Source organism: Daucus carota, chromosome 2 (assembly GCF_001625215.2).
Source record: "Daucus carota subsp. sativus chromosome 2, DH1 v3.0, whole genome shotgun sequence".
NCBI classification, from domain to species: domain Eukaryota; kingdom Viridiplantae; phylum Streptophyta; class Magnoliopsida; order Apiales; family Apiaceae; genus Daucus; species Daucus carota.
This window is the reverse complement of record NC_030382.2, coordinates 52099450-52113497: the sequence shown is the minus strand read 5'-3', so window position 1 is coordinate 52113497 and position 14048 is coordinate 52099450. Positions and strand designations below refer to the sequence as shown.

At 32.8% G+C, this 14048-nt stretch overlaps 2 protein-coding genes and 1 non-coding gene across 3 annotated transcripts; all 3 read left to right on the top strand.

Moving 5' to 3' along the window:
• Positions 1–94: 94 nt before the first annotated feature.
• On the top strand, positions 95–663 carry LOC108208172 (glutaredoxin-C10). The gene has a single exon (XM_017378673.2). It carries the CDS (start codon positions 180–182, stop codon positions 582–584), a length of 405 nt encoding a protein of 134 aa, XP_017234162.1. The 5' UTR covers positions 95–179; the 3' UTR covers positions 585–663.
• A 564-nt stretch (positions 664–1227) lies between these two features.
• Positions 1228–1301, top strand: TRNAV-AAC (transfer RNA valine (anticodon AAC)). The gene has a single exon. It is a non-coding gene; the product is annotated as a tRNA-Val (tRNA).
• Positions 1302–5023: 3722 nt separating this feature from the next.
• On the top strand, positions 5024–13326 carry LOC108209925 (ATP-dependent zinc metalloprotease FTSH 4, mitochondrial). Its single transcript, XM_017381141.2, has 7 exons — positions 5024–5306; positions 5797–5884; positions 6964–7227; positions 7843–8082; positions 9053–9177; positions 9313–9789; positions 12147–13326. The coding sequence occupies exons 1-7, from the start codon at positions 5280–5282 to the stop codon at positions 13122–13124; spliced, it is 2199 nt and encodes a 732-aa protein (XP_017236630.2). The 5' UTR covers positions 5024–5279; the 3' UTR covers positions 13125–13326.
• The last annotated feature ends 722 nt before the right edge of the window (positions 13327–14048 follow it).

Sequence of the window (14048 nt, the reverse complement as noted above, 5' to 3'; positions counted from 1 at the left end):
TATACGTCACTTTGTAGCTTTAATTTATCAAAAAAATTAAATAATATTACTTATCACACTAATTACAAAGATTGTCTATAAATTACAACTCACTCCATCCGTCTCTGTTTCATTATTTGTTTGCCACTTTATATTATTATTTCTCTCCTACACAAAATAATATCTCCCGCCGGCCGGACATGAACGGACTTCGATTGCACGACGGCGGCGTCCGCCTAGAACTCACTCCACCTACTTGTTCACTTGCCATCGATGTCTCCGAGTCACCGGAGATGAGAATCCACCGGCTGATTTCCGAGAACCCCGTCGTGATCTTCACGCGCTCTTCTAGTTGCTGCATGTGTCACGTGATGAAGCAGCTTTTGTCGAATATCGGCGTTCATCCAACGGTGATCGAGCTTGAGGACGATGAGGTAACCGCCGCCGGGGAGAATGCGCCGGCAGTGTTCATCGGAGGGACACGTGTGGGAGGGTTTGAGAGCCTTGTGGCACTTCATCTGAGTGGTCATCTTGTTCCCAAGCTCATTGAAATAGGTGCTCTGGGGAGCTTGAATAGAAATAGAATGATGATGATGGTATTGTAATTTATTCTGTAGCAGCCAGGCTTTTGTATTTCATGCATTAAGTCGATTTTAGCTTATATATGTTTCAATTTTACTTAAATATCTTTGCTATGCTCAAATACATAGAAATTTGAATCTCGTCGGAACGACATATCTTTTACAAATTTGATGGTGAAAAATTAAAATAAAAATCTGATGGAATCTTCTCAGGTATCCTCTTGTTTTTTGTTTTTTTTTTGTCAGGTGCTTTTGGTGTGAATTAATTGAAAGCTTGAAATTAGTGATACTGAATCATATATATTATTTTCTTTATAAGGAAAAAGAATGAAATATTTTATTATGTTTTATTATTATAAAAGCTTAATGAAATCCTAAAATATCTAGCAAGTGCTGATGTAATTATGGGAATAAAGAGAGTATCTTGGTCACGGTCAAGGGAAGGATATATTTCAGGTTGAAATGGGATAACAAATTCGGATAATTGCTTTCTACCGTGAATAACTACTTATTCTTTAAGCACAAATTACATAACTACACTTGCCATCTCTAGGTCAATAATATCTTTGCACTACCCTTGAATCTTGATCAGTCATTACTCATCCCATTACATTATATTGAGAATCGTATATCAATAAAAAAATAAACTTCCAGCCCTTAACATCAAGGTTTCGTGGTGTAGTTGGTTATCACGTCTGTCTAACACACAGACGGTCCCCGGTTCGAGCCCGGGCGAAGCCATACTTTTTTGTTTTTTCACATGATATGATGCTCTTTTTTGAGTATGACGAGTGCACATCTAATAAAGAAAGTTGGGATTCACATTTCACGGGCTTCCTCTCTCCCCACCTTTTTTTTTCATCTTTTTTAAGATTCATTTTGATTATAGTTTCAAAATATATTTTTAAAAAATATCTCTTTAATAAAAATTTGATATTTAAACTTTATTCAAAAAATAAAAGATTTTAAAAAAATCATATAATTATATTTTATAAGAATCTCAAAATACGTGCAAATATCGAACGGTACATGATATGCAAGTGGCAACCTTATATTTAGATTCCCTGGAATACTTTTTATAGGTCATTTTTCTTTGTCAGGACTTTTTATTGGTCATTTGATTTGACTATTTGGAGGTGATTTTGGATGCTTTGATCATATAATAAAAATTTGTTAAAAGAATTTTAATTAAAATAATAATATTTTTTATTTAGAATTTTTAATTATAAATATGTACCCAAAATTTTTATTAGAAAAAAAAATAAATTTTAATTAGAGCCATTTCAAGTCTTCAACAGTGTTGGATACAAATGATTAGCTAACACCCTCCTCCCGAGTTTTAAAATGGGAGGAAAGCAAGTGAAGAGGAAGTAAAGTTATCTAACTTTCACTCCTTTGCATGCTCCCGAGTTTTTTAAAGAGATGAAAGTGAGTGAAAGTGAGTGCAAATATAGTATAGTTTCACTCCAAAAACTTTCACTCCAAAAGTGAGATGAAAGTGAAAGCACACTTGCTTTCACTCGCTTTCTCTCCTAACAAAAACTCGGGAGCAACACTTGCTTTCACTCGCTTTCTCTCCTAACAAAAACTCGGGAGCAAGCTGTAAAATAGTCTTCGTACGACATGTATAAAATTTGTCGGAATATATGACATTGTGTTTTAATGATATAATCAAATTAAAATAGAAATTGTAAGTGATCTGAAATCTTATTATAAAATCCATATCTATTTTTCGTGCTTCCTATTTTTTTTAATTGGAAACTAAATCAAGACCAAGAGCATGTCTGGGTGAATTTAATATCAAGCATCTTTCAATGCAACATTTTACAACCAGTAATGAAACAAACATGCAAGAAGTATTAGGAAGTTGTCAATTTTGTTGAATCAAGATATTGCGTCTTCTTTTTGCTTCTTAAAAAAAATACATTATATTATATATATTAATATAAAATATTCGTACATCATATAAATTATTAAAACAAACATATATTTTTAAAAATTATCCATGAATGACACAAGTTATAAGTTAATATTGTTAAAATTCAAAATACAAATATTTGATCATTTTTACAATCATTAGATCCCATAATTAAATGATAAAAATTGTTAGATTGAATTAAAATTTCATTAAGATATTATTAGAATTCTAATATTTAAGTTTCATAAACAACATACAAAATATAGGGTTCTTTCAAAAAATACTCAAAAAAATATATTCAAGATTACCGATTTTTAAAAAATATTTTTAAAAATTAGTTTTGCAGCTATTGTGCAACTCATCAACCAAATTTAATCATAAATACAACTTTAAAATTTTAATAATTGAACAATCACCTGCTACGCAACCACACTCACCAAACACTACACCATCATTAGAAAGGATAGTTTCACCCGACCAATTCTGAACCGATTAAACCCATTGTCATCCCTAACCATCACTCTCTTTAGCGGTGATGGTATCGGTCCCAAAATCATCATTCTCACCGAAAATGTTCTTCAACTCACCAAAAATGTTCTTCAAACTCGTCGTTTTCTTTGTCAACTTTTATAATACATATCTGAATCATGAAAGATAAATCATTCTCCCTCTCCTTCTTCTCCTCATTTCTCTTCTCCATCTCATTAATTGTAAAAGATAAATCATTCTTCCTTGCCTTCTTCTCTTCTCCATCTCCTCAATTAGTTGTGATTAGCAATTAGTTGTGATTGTATTTAGAAATCACTTTTTAAAATTAAATCAAAATTACATTTTCAATCGCAAACCATATATTTTAAAATTAAATATAAGAAGTGATAAATTTGAATTCAACAGTATTTGAATTTTTTATTTAATTAAATATTCTAGGTAATTTCAACAAAATATTTATTTAAAATATATAAATATTTTTTAATTATTAAATTGAACTACATGTATCGTATAGGCAATACATCAATATATATATATATAAAGGAGGATGCGGGCGTCTTCAGAATTGTTCGATTCAGTTTTCTAATTTTTCTTAAATTTTGAAGGGAAAAATATAATTATAATTCAAAAAAATGAGGTTTAAGAATTCTAAAGATAATATAACTCTTTTCTTATCGGATTCTAAAGCTAATAATACTCTAAAATTTCGATAATATTTCGATTCAATCTTATATATTTCTTGAATTTCGAATAGAAAATAAAATTATAATCCAAAAATCAAGTTCAAGGATCTTACAGGTAATGCAATTCCTTTTTTTTATTGGACTCTAAAAATAATAAAAAAAATTTCTTATAATTTTCTTAAATTTCGGATAGAAATTATAATTATAATTTAACAAAAATCAAGTTCAAGGATCTTACAGGTAATGCAATTCTTTTTTTTATTGGACTCTAAAAATAATAAAAAAAAATTCTTATAATTCTCTTAAATTTCGGATAGAAAATATAATTATAATTTAAAAAATCAAGTTCATGGATTCCAAAAGTTAATACAATTCTTTTTCTTTTTTTGGATTCTAAAGATAGTACAATTCTTTTCTTTTTAGGAATGCTAAAAGGAATAGGATTATATTTATTTAAACTAACAATCATAGATAAAATACAATTTATATTTAAGATTTGTAAGGTAATACGTACAATTTTTATGTTCAATTTAGTCTTATAATTTTCTTAAATTTCGAATATAAAATAGAGGATTGTAAAGATAATAGTCAATAAAAAACGAATAGCAAAAAAAATTAGAACCATAAAAAAATAATAATTTTTAACTAATATATAGGAATCAAAAAATAAAAATAATTAACAAATGAAATAGGATATATAAAATAGGAATCATATATTGAGTTTATGATAATGTAATTGATTCTTGATTAGTATTGTGTTTGACGGGCACGGGAAGCGACCCAAACTAATTTTTATCTAAATAATAATAATAATTTTTCTATCAGTATTATGTTTGACGGGAAAGTGGCTAAAATAATTTTTTATCTATGTTATAATATATTTTTTTGTTAAAACGAGACCACAGTTCAAAATAATTTTTATCCAATTATAATATTTAATATTATCATAATTAGAATAAGTTTTATTAGTATTGTGTTTGACAGTAAGACGACTCAAACTAATATCTAAATTATGATGTTTTGTTATTAGTATTGTGTTTGACAGGAGAGCGGCTCAAACTAATTTTGATCTAAATTATAATATTTAATTTTATCATAAAAGTAATAATTATGGATTAATATTGTTTTTGACGGGAGGGGTGTTCCAACCAATTTTATTATTAGTATTTTATTTCGAAGGATGGCCACTTAAACAAATTTGTATATCAATTATAATATTTTTTATTTGTGATATGTTTAACGGGATGATGATTCAAAATAATTTTTATACTATTATAATACTGATTCATATCATGATTCATATCAAAATTTATCACGCCGCCCGTAGCGCGGCTTTTTTCGCTAGTTAAACTAAACACAATACGCGTGTGTTTATCCTAGAAGCTCAAAGTCACGCTCTCACGGGGATTTGATATCACTGCTAATTTTGTTCTGCGACGGCTCGGACAGTAGTAGTATCTTCGCAAACTAGAGAAACCATTCCCGGTCATGACAATTCGCGACCATTGCATAACCTAACAACTTTCTCCTCTATTAGTTACTCCGAATTTTCGTGTACATATGCACTCATACATTACACAAATTTTATCCTGACGAAGTTTGGATCGTTTCGGGTTTTCTTGATCCACAATGGCTTTTAGGCGCCTTCTCACCCAGGTCGCTCCAATACCCCCCCCCCCCCCCCCCCCCTATTTTTATGCTGATTATTTTGTTTTTTATTTTTAATTTGATTCTTGTTTCATCGGTTTGTGCGAGACAATTTATATCTGGGTATTGCATAAATATCTGTTATGTTTCATTTATCAGGATATTTTATGTGTTCTTAGCTTAGTTGTAATAATCGGTGGAGGTGCTGATTAGGGATTAATGGGATTAAAAATTGGATATTTTATAATATTATAATAATATTTGATATATTAGTTTGATTTACTATATAGCATATTATGTAAAAAAAATTACAGTGAATAATTGGATTTTGAAAATCAAACCGGGGAGGCACCTTGCAGAGGATTCATCAGGGATTAATCGGCCAAATCGGGGAATTTTAGAACCATTCACTTCTTAGTATTTAATTTAATATTATTTTGGTGCCTCAGCCTTCAGTAAATAGTTTGTCTTTCTGCTGTTAATCCTTTTTATTGAACAGTTTGCAGAAAAGCACGGAGAGATCAATCACTTGAACAAGTTGTCTTTGAGGTCTTATTTTACTTCAAGGGCGATTGACGGAAGCAGAGGTATTAGGGGAATTTTCTTTATTCTAATGCAAGCACTTGTATAGTTCTTAAGCTCTGTTTGGTGGGGAACAATGTAATGGAATGAATGAAATTAAAGGGGGATAATGGTGGTAGTAGGGGGATTTTCTTTGTATTAAAACAAGAGTGCAAATATAAATGATGAGAAGTGGGTAGAAAATTGGTATGAGCATTCCTTCTTCATTTTGGGGGTTGCGCTCTAGTTTAGGTGATTACGAATGGGTCGGAGGAAAGAATTAAATTACAATTATAAACCTAAACCAAACATGATGTTAGTCTTCCCAACTTGATTTTGATAGGTTAATGTTAATATAACCATCCAGTTGACTAATGTTTTATGTTAATACATCATTACATGTTTTTGGAATAGAAGAAAAAGTTATTTTGCAAGTTGAAATTTCTTCATGTAAAAGGGCATTTATAGGGATACTTATATTTCATATCCCTTCCATATATTTTTCCCGTTTGGCTTATTAGATTACTCACATATATCTGATCTGTTGATTAATGTTCTATTTTATAAACTGACAAGACTTGAAACTTCAAAAGTCTTTGAACTCAAATACATACACTGTTCTGTATATAACCAATGGTTATAGTAATTAAAAGATGTTCTTCAGTCTTCACATAAAGATAGGTAGAAGGGGGGTGGGGTTTACGTCATGTTTTTTTATATCACATGGTTGTAGGTCTGCAGTTCTATATTATTAGCTTGTTAAAAATTTAAATGTTTATTTCTTTCAGTCACCTGTATGTCTATGCTTGTTGATATTTTTCGTTTAAAGAAGTTTATCAAGCGAAAACTGAGTCCTCTACATCTATTACCTTAACAATAAATTAATTATCAGTTCCTAAGGTCATTCTGAAATAAGATCTCTGTCTTTTGTTGTCAATTGGATGTAGTATACTTTACTTTATATATTAAATTATTTTTACTGTTTAAACAAGTATACAGTTATTTCATGAAACTATTTGAAAAACATTGTGCATGTATAAGCCCTTCTTTTTATTCTTCAGTGCAATATATTAAGTTTATTGAATTCCTTTTCATTCTTGTGCAGTGAGCAGTCTGTCTGGCGGTCCTCGTCGTTTTCAGTCCAGTTATATTGGACGTTTAGCTCGGAGAGTACGTGATACAGATGGATCAGGTGATGCAGCTTATCTTGGAGAGCTTTTACGGCGAAATGATCCAGATGAAGTGATAAGATTGTTTGAAAGTCAACCTTCTTTGCATACCAGCCAATCAGCACTTGCTGAATATGTCAAGGCATTAGTTAGAGTTGATAGGTTGGATGAGAGTGAGTTGCTTAAGATGTTACAGAGAGGTGAGTTTCTTATCAGAACTTGCTTCTGAGTTCGAACTCTTTTTTATACTGTACATAATTATGGTCACCGAATTTTTAAGTTTCTTGGAAATCTTTTGTTTTGTACATATATTGCACTTTTAGGCTGAATTGTCAATCCTCTATTACCTTTACCAACATAACGGTCCCCAACTTTGCGTTTTATGGTTTTGGTTTAAAACCATGACAATGGTTAACATTAGAAGTCATCCAGAGGATAGAATTAAAAATACAATTTGCAATTTTCGCTGCAAAAGATGCCTTGTTAGCTTTATAGTTGCGATTTCTCAATAGATAAAATAATATTTCATAATTTATTAACATGTGTTTAATCCATTGCAATACATATGGACATATTGTTTCTGAGCCATTCCATTTAAAAATTAGACGTTGGGGTGGGGACACCAAATAGACCTTTTGTTTGAGATGAACATATCACTGTCTGCAAAGTCACATGCATGTACACACACACATGCAATATTGTGTATATGTAATTAATATGAACATCAGGGATCAAGTTTACACTAGTAAGTCCTATTGATTCCATTGGGTTGTCAAATGTCATACTCACTATTAATTCTACACAATTCCACACAGGAGCTTCAGGTTCTAGTAGAATGCGGGAAGAAAGTATTGGCGGCCTTTCAGCCTTTGGAAGTGTGGGTAAAAGGACAAAAGACAGTGGTCTGGGAACACCCTCTGCTCCTATACATACGGTGGCTACTGAGGGAGGAAGCTTTAAACAACAGTTGTGGCGTACTGTTCGAACATTAGGTTTGGCCTTTCTCATAATTTCAGGTGTTGGGGCACTTATCGAGGATAGAGGAATAACTAAAGGTACTACTTATAAACTGGTATCATAATAAATTTTCTCCAAGAATAAATCTTGGCATACATACGTATGCATTACTTACTCACGACCTAGAATTGTGGAATAGATTAGGAATCACTTCTCATTCGGTTTTCTTTTCTTTGTCTCTGTTAGACTTTTGACGTAAGAGTATTGTTATAGTTTCAATGTAAGAGTATCATTGCTATCAAAACTTATGTACAATTTTTTCCCCTTTTAGATCCTGATGTGTGTCATATTTTGAAACAATACTTTTCCTTAAAAAAACGTTACTTTATATATTATAAAATTTTATTTATATGTATTCTATGAAAATTATATCATATATCATATATATTTGTGTCATAAACATTTACCAAAAATTAATATATTTATAGAATATATAATTTTTTTTACTGAACGTGATTATGTTAAAAACAATTATGCAAAAATCTTTATATAACTTTATATCACATTGTATTCTACCTTTTGAGTGAATTAACATTAACATTGTTTCAAATCATGGCAAAAATATTTGGAGAATCATATGTATAGTGATAAACATCCTATTGAAATTTAAAAAAAAAGAAGTAAAGTACAATTAATAAATTATCTTATTTAAAAATAAAGAAATACTATTTTATTTAATATCAAATATCATGATATAAGTTACTTTATATAATACTTATTAAAGTACAAAAATGTTACATAATAAAAGATAAATATGTGATCACAAAGTTAATGCATTAAAAAGGAAATAGACTATAGGTTAGATTTTTTTTACTTGTATTTTTAATCCTTAACTGACATTAAATAATAGTAGAAAGTGATAAAGTAACTAGAAGATGTGCTCTAACTTGCTCCTAAATTGTAGGTAGCGAGTTAGTAGTGTATATGTTAGTATGCTGAGATTTATTCTTTCTACAAACACGTCTTTTTTTCTTTTAGCATTACCCTCTTCTTTTTTCTACACTGCAGGGCTTGGTCTCCAAGAAGAGGTGCAACCAACCATGGAATCTAAGACAAAATTTAATGATGTGAAGGGTGTTGATGAAGCAAAAGCAGAGCTAGAAGAGATTGTTCACTATCTTCGGGATCCTAAGGTAATTACATCATCTCAAAATTTTAGAGAACTTTTTGTACCACTGCCTCTTTGTTAGAAGATAAAAAAACAGTACTTCGAATGGGCATTAGTATTTATTTTACATGTGCATTTCTTAGCTTCTTGTTTGTTACAGCGCTTTACTCGTCTCGGGGGGAAGCTACCAAAAGGTGTTCTGCTTGTTGGTCCTCCTGGCACTGGCAAAACTATGTTGGCAAGGGCTATAGCAGGTGAAGCTGGGGTTCCTTTTTTCTCATGTAGCGGCAGTGAGTTTGAAGAGATGTTTGTTGGTGTTGGAGCCCGAAGAGTGAGAGATCTATTTTCAGCTGGAAAGAAGCGGTCCCCATGCATAATTTTTATTGATGAGATAGATGCCATAGGAGGTAGTCGCAACCCAAAAGATCAGCAGTACATGAAGATGACTTTGAACCAATTGCTCGTTGAACTGGATGGCTTTAAACAAAATGAAGGGATTATAGTAGTTGCTGCTACTAACTTCCCTGAATCATTAGATAAGGCACTGGTGAGACCTGGACGATTTGATCGTCACATTGTTGTACCAAATCCAGATGTTGAAGGCCGAAGGCAGATTATGGAATCTCACATTTCAAAGGTAAAATTTCTGTTGTCAGAATTCATTTGGTAATTGACAATTGTTAGTGGCTGCATGCTAAAACCCAAAAATAGAACTTGTTGAAAGCATAGAAAGGTTGATTTACTATGGGTTTTTTTGGGCTTAACTATAGTCCATCTACGCACGATATTAGCAAAATACATTAAATAAGAAACCAAATTTTAGTGCTTAATACACAATGTTTAATTCTAAACTAAAAAGCCAGTTTTTCAACTTAGAACTTCAACCTTAGAATTCATAGTATGATTTTTTTTTTATTGAATATTGTATATAACAGCTGTTGTATCAAGTACTGTATTGGCTTGTTGTATGAAATTTTACATTTCCACTACTTAGGTACTGTTTGGCATTGTTGTTGCATACAGCAACAACTTTTTGCTAAAAAGAAGGTGAAAAACTGTTTGGTAAATCTATCAGCAGCTTTGTCGAACAAGAGTTTTTAGCTGAAAAGCTGCTTTTAGAACAAGCAGGTCCTCCTATGCTTTTGGAAAAAAACTGCTTTTCAGCTATTGTAGGAAGCTGTTACAGATTTTATTATCAAACCTCACCAAAACATTATTTTTTTATGTTACAACTTAAAATAGGAAAATATCAAAAATATTACCAAACAGTTATCTGATTTCTGCAACAACACCTTTTTTACCAGCACTTTTTCTGACAACATAGCAATTTTTAACAGCACTCTCAAACAGACCCTTTTGAGCACTTTGAAATAACAATCCTTTGTAATAAATATATAAGAAGCGAATCTAAGAATAACCTAGCTTCCAGAGTTCAATGCTGTAACACCCCAGTCCCACATCAGGAAGTGTGAGGACTTTAGTTCAGTTTATAAGCATAAGTACTACTACTAATTGCACCAACAAATCATGATCTTTTGGGGGCCTGTGGTGGGCTTGTGGATTACCCAAGTTGTTGCAATTGGGCCAGTGTATTTCAGCTTATTTTCGGATTCGGAATTCGGGACTTGACCCGATTTTCGGAAAAAGACTCGGGATTTGACCCGGGTTGTCACATATGGTATCAGAGCCAGGCTCTCGAAAGCTTGATTCGTCAAGTTGCCGGAGTTGGGGACACGAAGGCTGGTGGTATTATCCCGCAATGGACAGAGATCCGGAGGCGGGGACACGAAGCCAGCCGGTATCATCCCACAATAGCTAGAGAGGTTCGATCTGGGCCTATGGGCTATCCGTTTCGGCCTGACGAGGACGTCAGGAATTTAAGTGGGGGAGTTTGTAACACCCCAGTCCCACATCGGGAAGTGTGAGGACTTTAGTTCAGTTTATAAACATAAGTACTACTACTAATTGCACCAACAAATCATGATCTTTTGGGGGCCTGTGGTGGGCTTGTGGATTACCCAAGTTGTTGCAATTGGGCCAGTGTATTTCGGCTTATTTTCGAATTCGGAATTCGGGACTTGACCCGATTTTCGGAAAAAGACTCGGGATTTGACCCGGGTTGTCACAAATTCTTTTACTAAACTCTACTACCACTAATTAAAATTAATAAAGTATTTGTAATCATCTACTTGACAATCAATTTTTATTTGAACATTAAAGTTTCTATGAGTCACTCTCTTGTTTATAAGGTAGTTTTTAAAGTGACTTATCTTCCATGAGCATCACTAAATTAAATGAGTGCATTGGCGTGTAAGAACAAGTAAAAACAAACTTGTAAGGGATGACATATTTGTGAAAACAGTAGTATTCCGATTTTGATTTAATTATCACATGCTAACAGGGCATGTGATAACACCCCCAGGCCCCAACATTCTCAAAAGTGCTTGCTAGTTTGTCAATTATGACTAAGAGTCTCTGTATTTGGGATTTCTCTCTGCAAACTAGCAATTCGAATCATTTAAAATTGCAAGTGACCATTTAATTGTATATGTGAGGGTTTTCTAGTACTTACGCACTTTCTTTTTAAATTACTGTATATGCATTACTTCATGCCATTGTTGTTTCTTGTTATCTTAAGGAACTTTTAATTTACTTGCATAATTTTTAAAATCTTATAAACCTTTTTAAAGCATAGGTCTTCACAAAAACTAACCTCCACCTTAAAAGTAGGGTCCTTTGTACAGCTTACTCTTCCCTGACCCTTCTATTTTTTTTCTGGTTTGGCTGGTATTATCTTATTAATAATCATGGTTATTTGGTGTCTCAGCTAAGGACACTTCCCGAGGCTTTTTCTGTTGGTGTTCTGTATGCTTGCTTTAAATCGCACCTAATATGATTGTGATGAAGCCATAGGCAGGCGGTTATTTCTGAAACTTAAAATACTTGAGATTGTGGGTAACTCTATCGAATATGTATCTAAACACCATTTGACAGGTTTTAAAGGGAGATGATGTCGATCTGATGATAATTGCCAGAGGAACTCCAGGGTTTTCTGGTGCAGATCTTGCAAATTTGGTCAATGTTGCAGCTCTCAAGGCTGCTATGGATGGTTCCAAATCGGTGAGCATGGCTGATTTAGAATATGCCAAGGACAAGATCTTGATGGGCAGTGAACGCAAGTCAGCTGTTATATCAGATGAATCAAGAAAGCTAACCGCTTTCCATGAGGGTGGCCATGCGTTGGTAGCAATCCATACTGATGGGGCTCTTCCAGTACACAAGGCAACTATTGTTCCTCGAGGTATGTCTCTTGGCATGGTTTCTCAGTTACCAGATAAGGACGAAACTAGTATATCCCGTAAGCAGATGCTGGCTCGGCTTAATGTTTGCATGGGCGGGCGGGTTGCAGAAGAGCTTATCTTTGGTGAAAATGAAGTTACATCAGGTGCATCTTCTGATCTCAAGCAAGCAACTAATCTTGCCAGAGCAATGGTTACAAAATTTGGAATGAGCAAACAAGTAGGGGTTGTTACTCACAATTATGATGACAATGGAAAAAGCATGAGCACTGAGACTAGACTTCTCATTGAGGAAGAAGTCCGAGAATTATTGGCGAGTGCATATAATAATGCAAAAACCATTCTCACCACCCATGAGAAGGAGCTCCATGCACTTGCCAATGCTTTACTTGAGCGTGAGACGCTTAGTGGAAGTCAGATCAAGGCCCTTCTCGCTCAGTTCAATTCTGACCAGCAAGAACAAAAGGTGGTTGCAGCCCAAAGCAATATAAAGTGCACCCCAGTCCCCCCCTCAGGACCCACTGCCGCAGATTCTGCGGCAGCCGCAGATTCTGCGGCAGCCGCAGATTCTGCGGCAGCCGCAGAAGCTGCGGCAGCTGCAGCTTCTGCAGCAGCTTCCGCTGCCGCTGCTGCTGCAGCCAAGGGAAAAGGTGTTGCTCCTGTTGGATCTTAGCATAGGATTGTGTAATGGTTTTTGTGCATATTAATATTAGCAGGCAAATAGTTAGTCAAGGACATTACTGTAGTGCTATGTACCACATCATTAGAATCCTCATTCCACTATGTCAGCCTGGAGCTTAAAACAAAGTGTAGAAGAGAGATTAAATTTTCTCTTTTGCTAAATCAATTAGATCTGCAGCAATTTATTTATTTTACATAGTTTTCTTAATGTACTTTATCTACCATACTTTTCCGAACTTGGAATTGTAATGCTTTGATTAGAAATCTCTACCAACATCAGTTGGAAATTCAAATGATTCTTAGAACGTATCAAAATAGTCTCCAATAAACTCAGAACCTTTTTTCATACTTGGAATTTGGAAATGGTTGGACTTTTTTTAAAATATTTTTTATTCATTAAACAATACATTGATTTCATGAATGCGCATTTTTTGAAAAATATAAGATTTTGAAGTTAATGTTGGCATTAGAACAGTTTATTCATCAAAATGATATGACACAAGAGCAGTTCCGAAACTTGATAATTTTGCATGACAATATACTTTAAACTTCCGTAATATAGTTTCAACATTATAATATTAAAAATTTACTTGATATTGTTAAAATAGGAAATTGGAGCAAACTATATAAAATTGATGAAATTTAGTAATTTTTAGTTGCTTTAAACGCCGACAAATTATTCAAAAAGTCACTTACAAATAACAAGTTAGGTTGTAAGCTAGTTAAAAAACTAGTTAAAATTTAGATGCATGCCATTGAGAAGAAGTTAAAATTACATTGAGAATTTATATACTCTTATTTATTTATCATGAATAATATGAAAATTGGTTATGGAAGACTAAATTTTATGAGGTGTTCAATTCAAAAAATTTATGTTGTTAGTTTTTTTATTTACAATAAAATATATCATATATAT

Excerpts from the sequence above, each read along its gene's own strand:
- LOC108208172 (XM_017378673.2), top strand. The coding sequence starts at position 180 with ATGAACGGACTTCGATTGCACGACGGCGGCGTCCGCCTAGAACTCACT.
- LOC108209925 (XM_017381141.2), top strand. The coding sequence starts at position 5,280 with ATGGCTTTTAGGCGCCTTCTCACCCAG. Across the intron at positions 5,307-5,796 it reads TTAGGCGCCTTCTCACCCAG|TTTGCAGAAAAGCACGGAGA; the intron begins GTCGCTCCAATA and ends TTTATTGAACAG. Across the intron at positions 9,178-9,312 it reads ACTATCTTCGGGATCCTAAG|CGCTTTACTCGTCTCGGGGG; the intron begins GTAATTACATCA and ends TGTTTGTTACAG.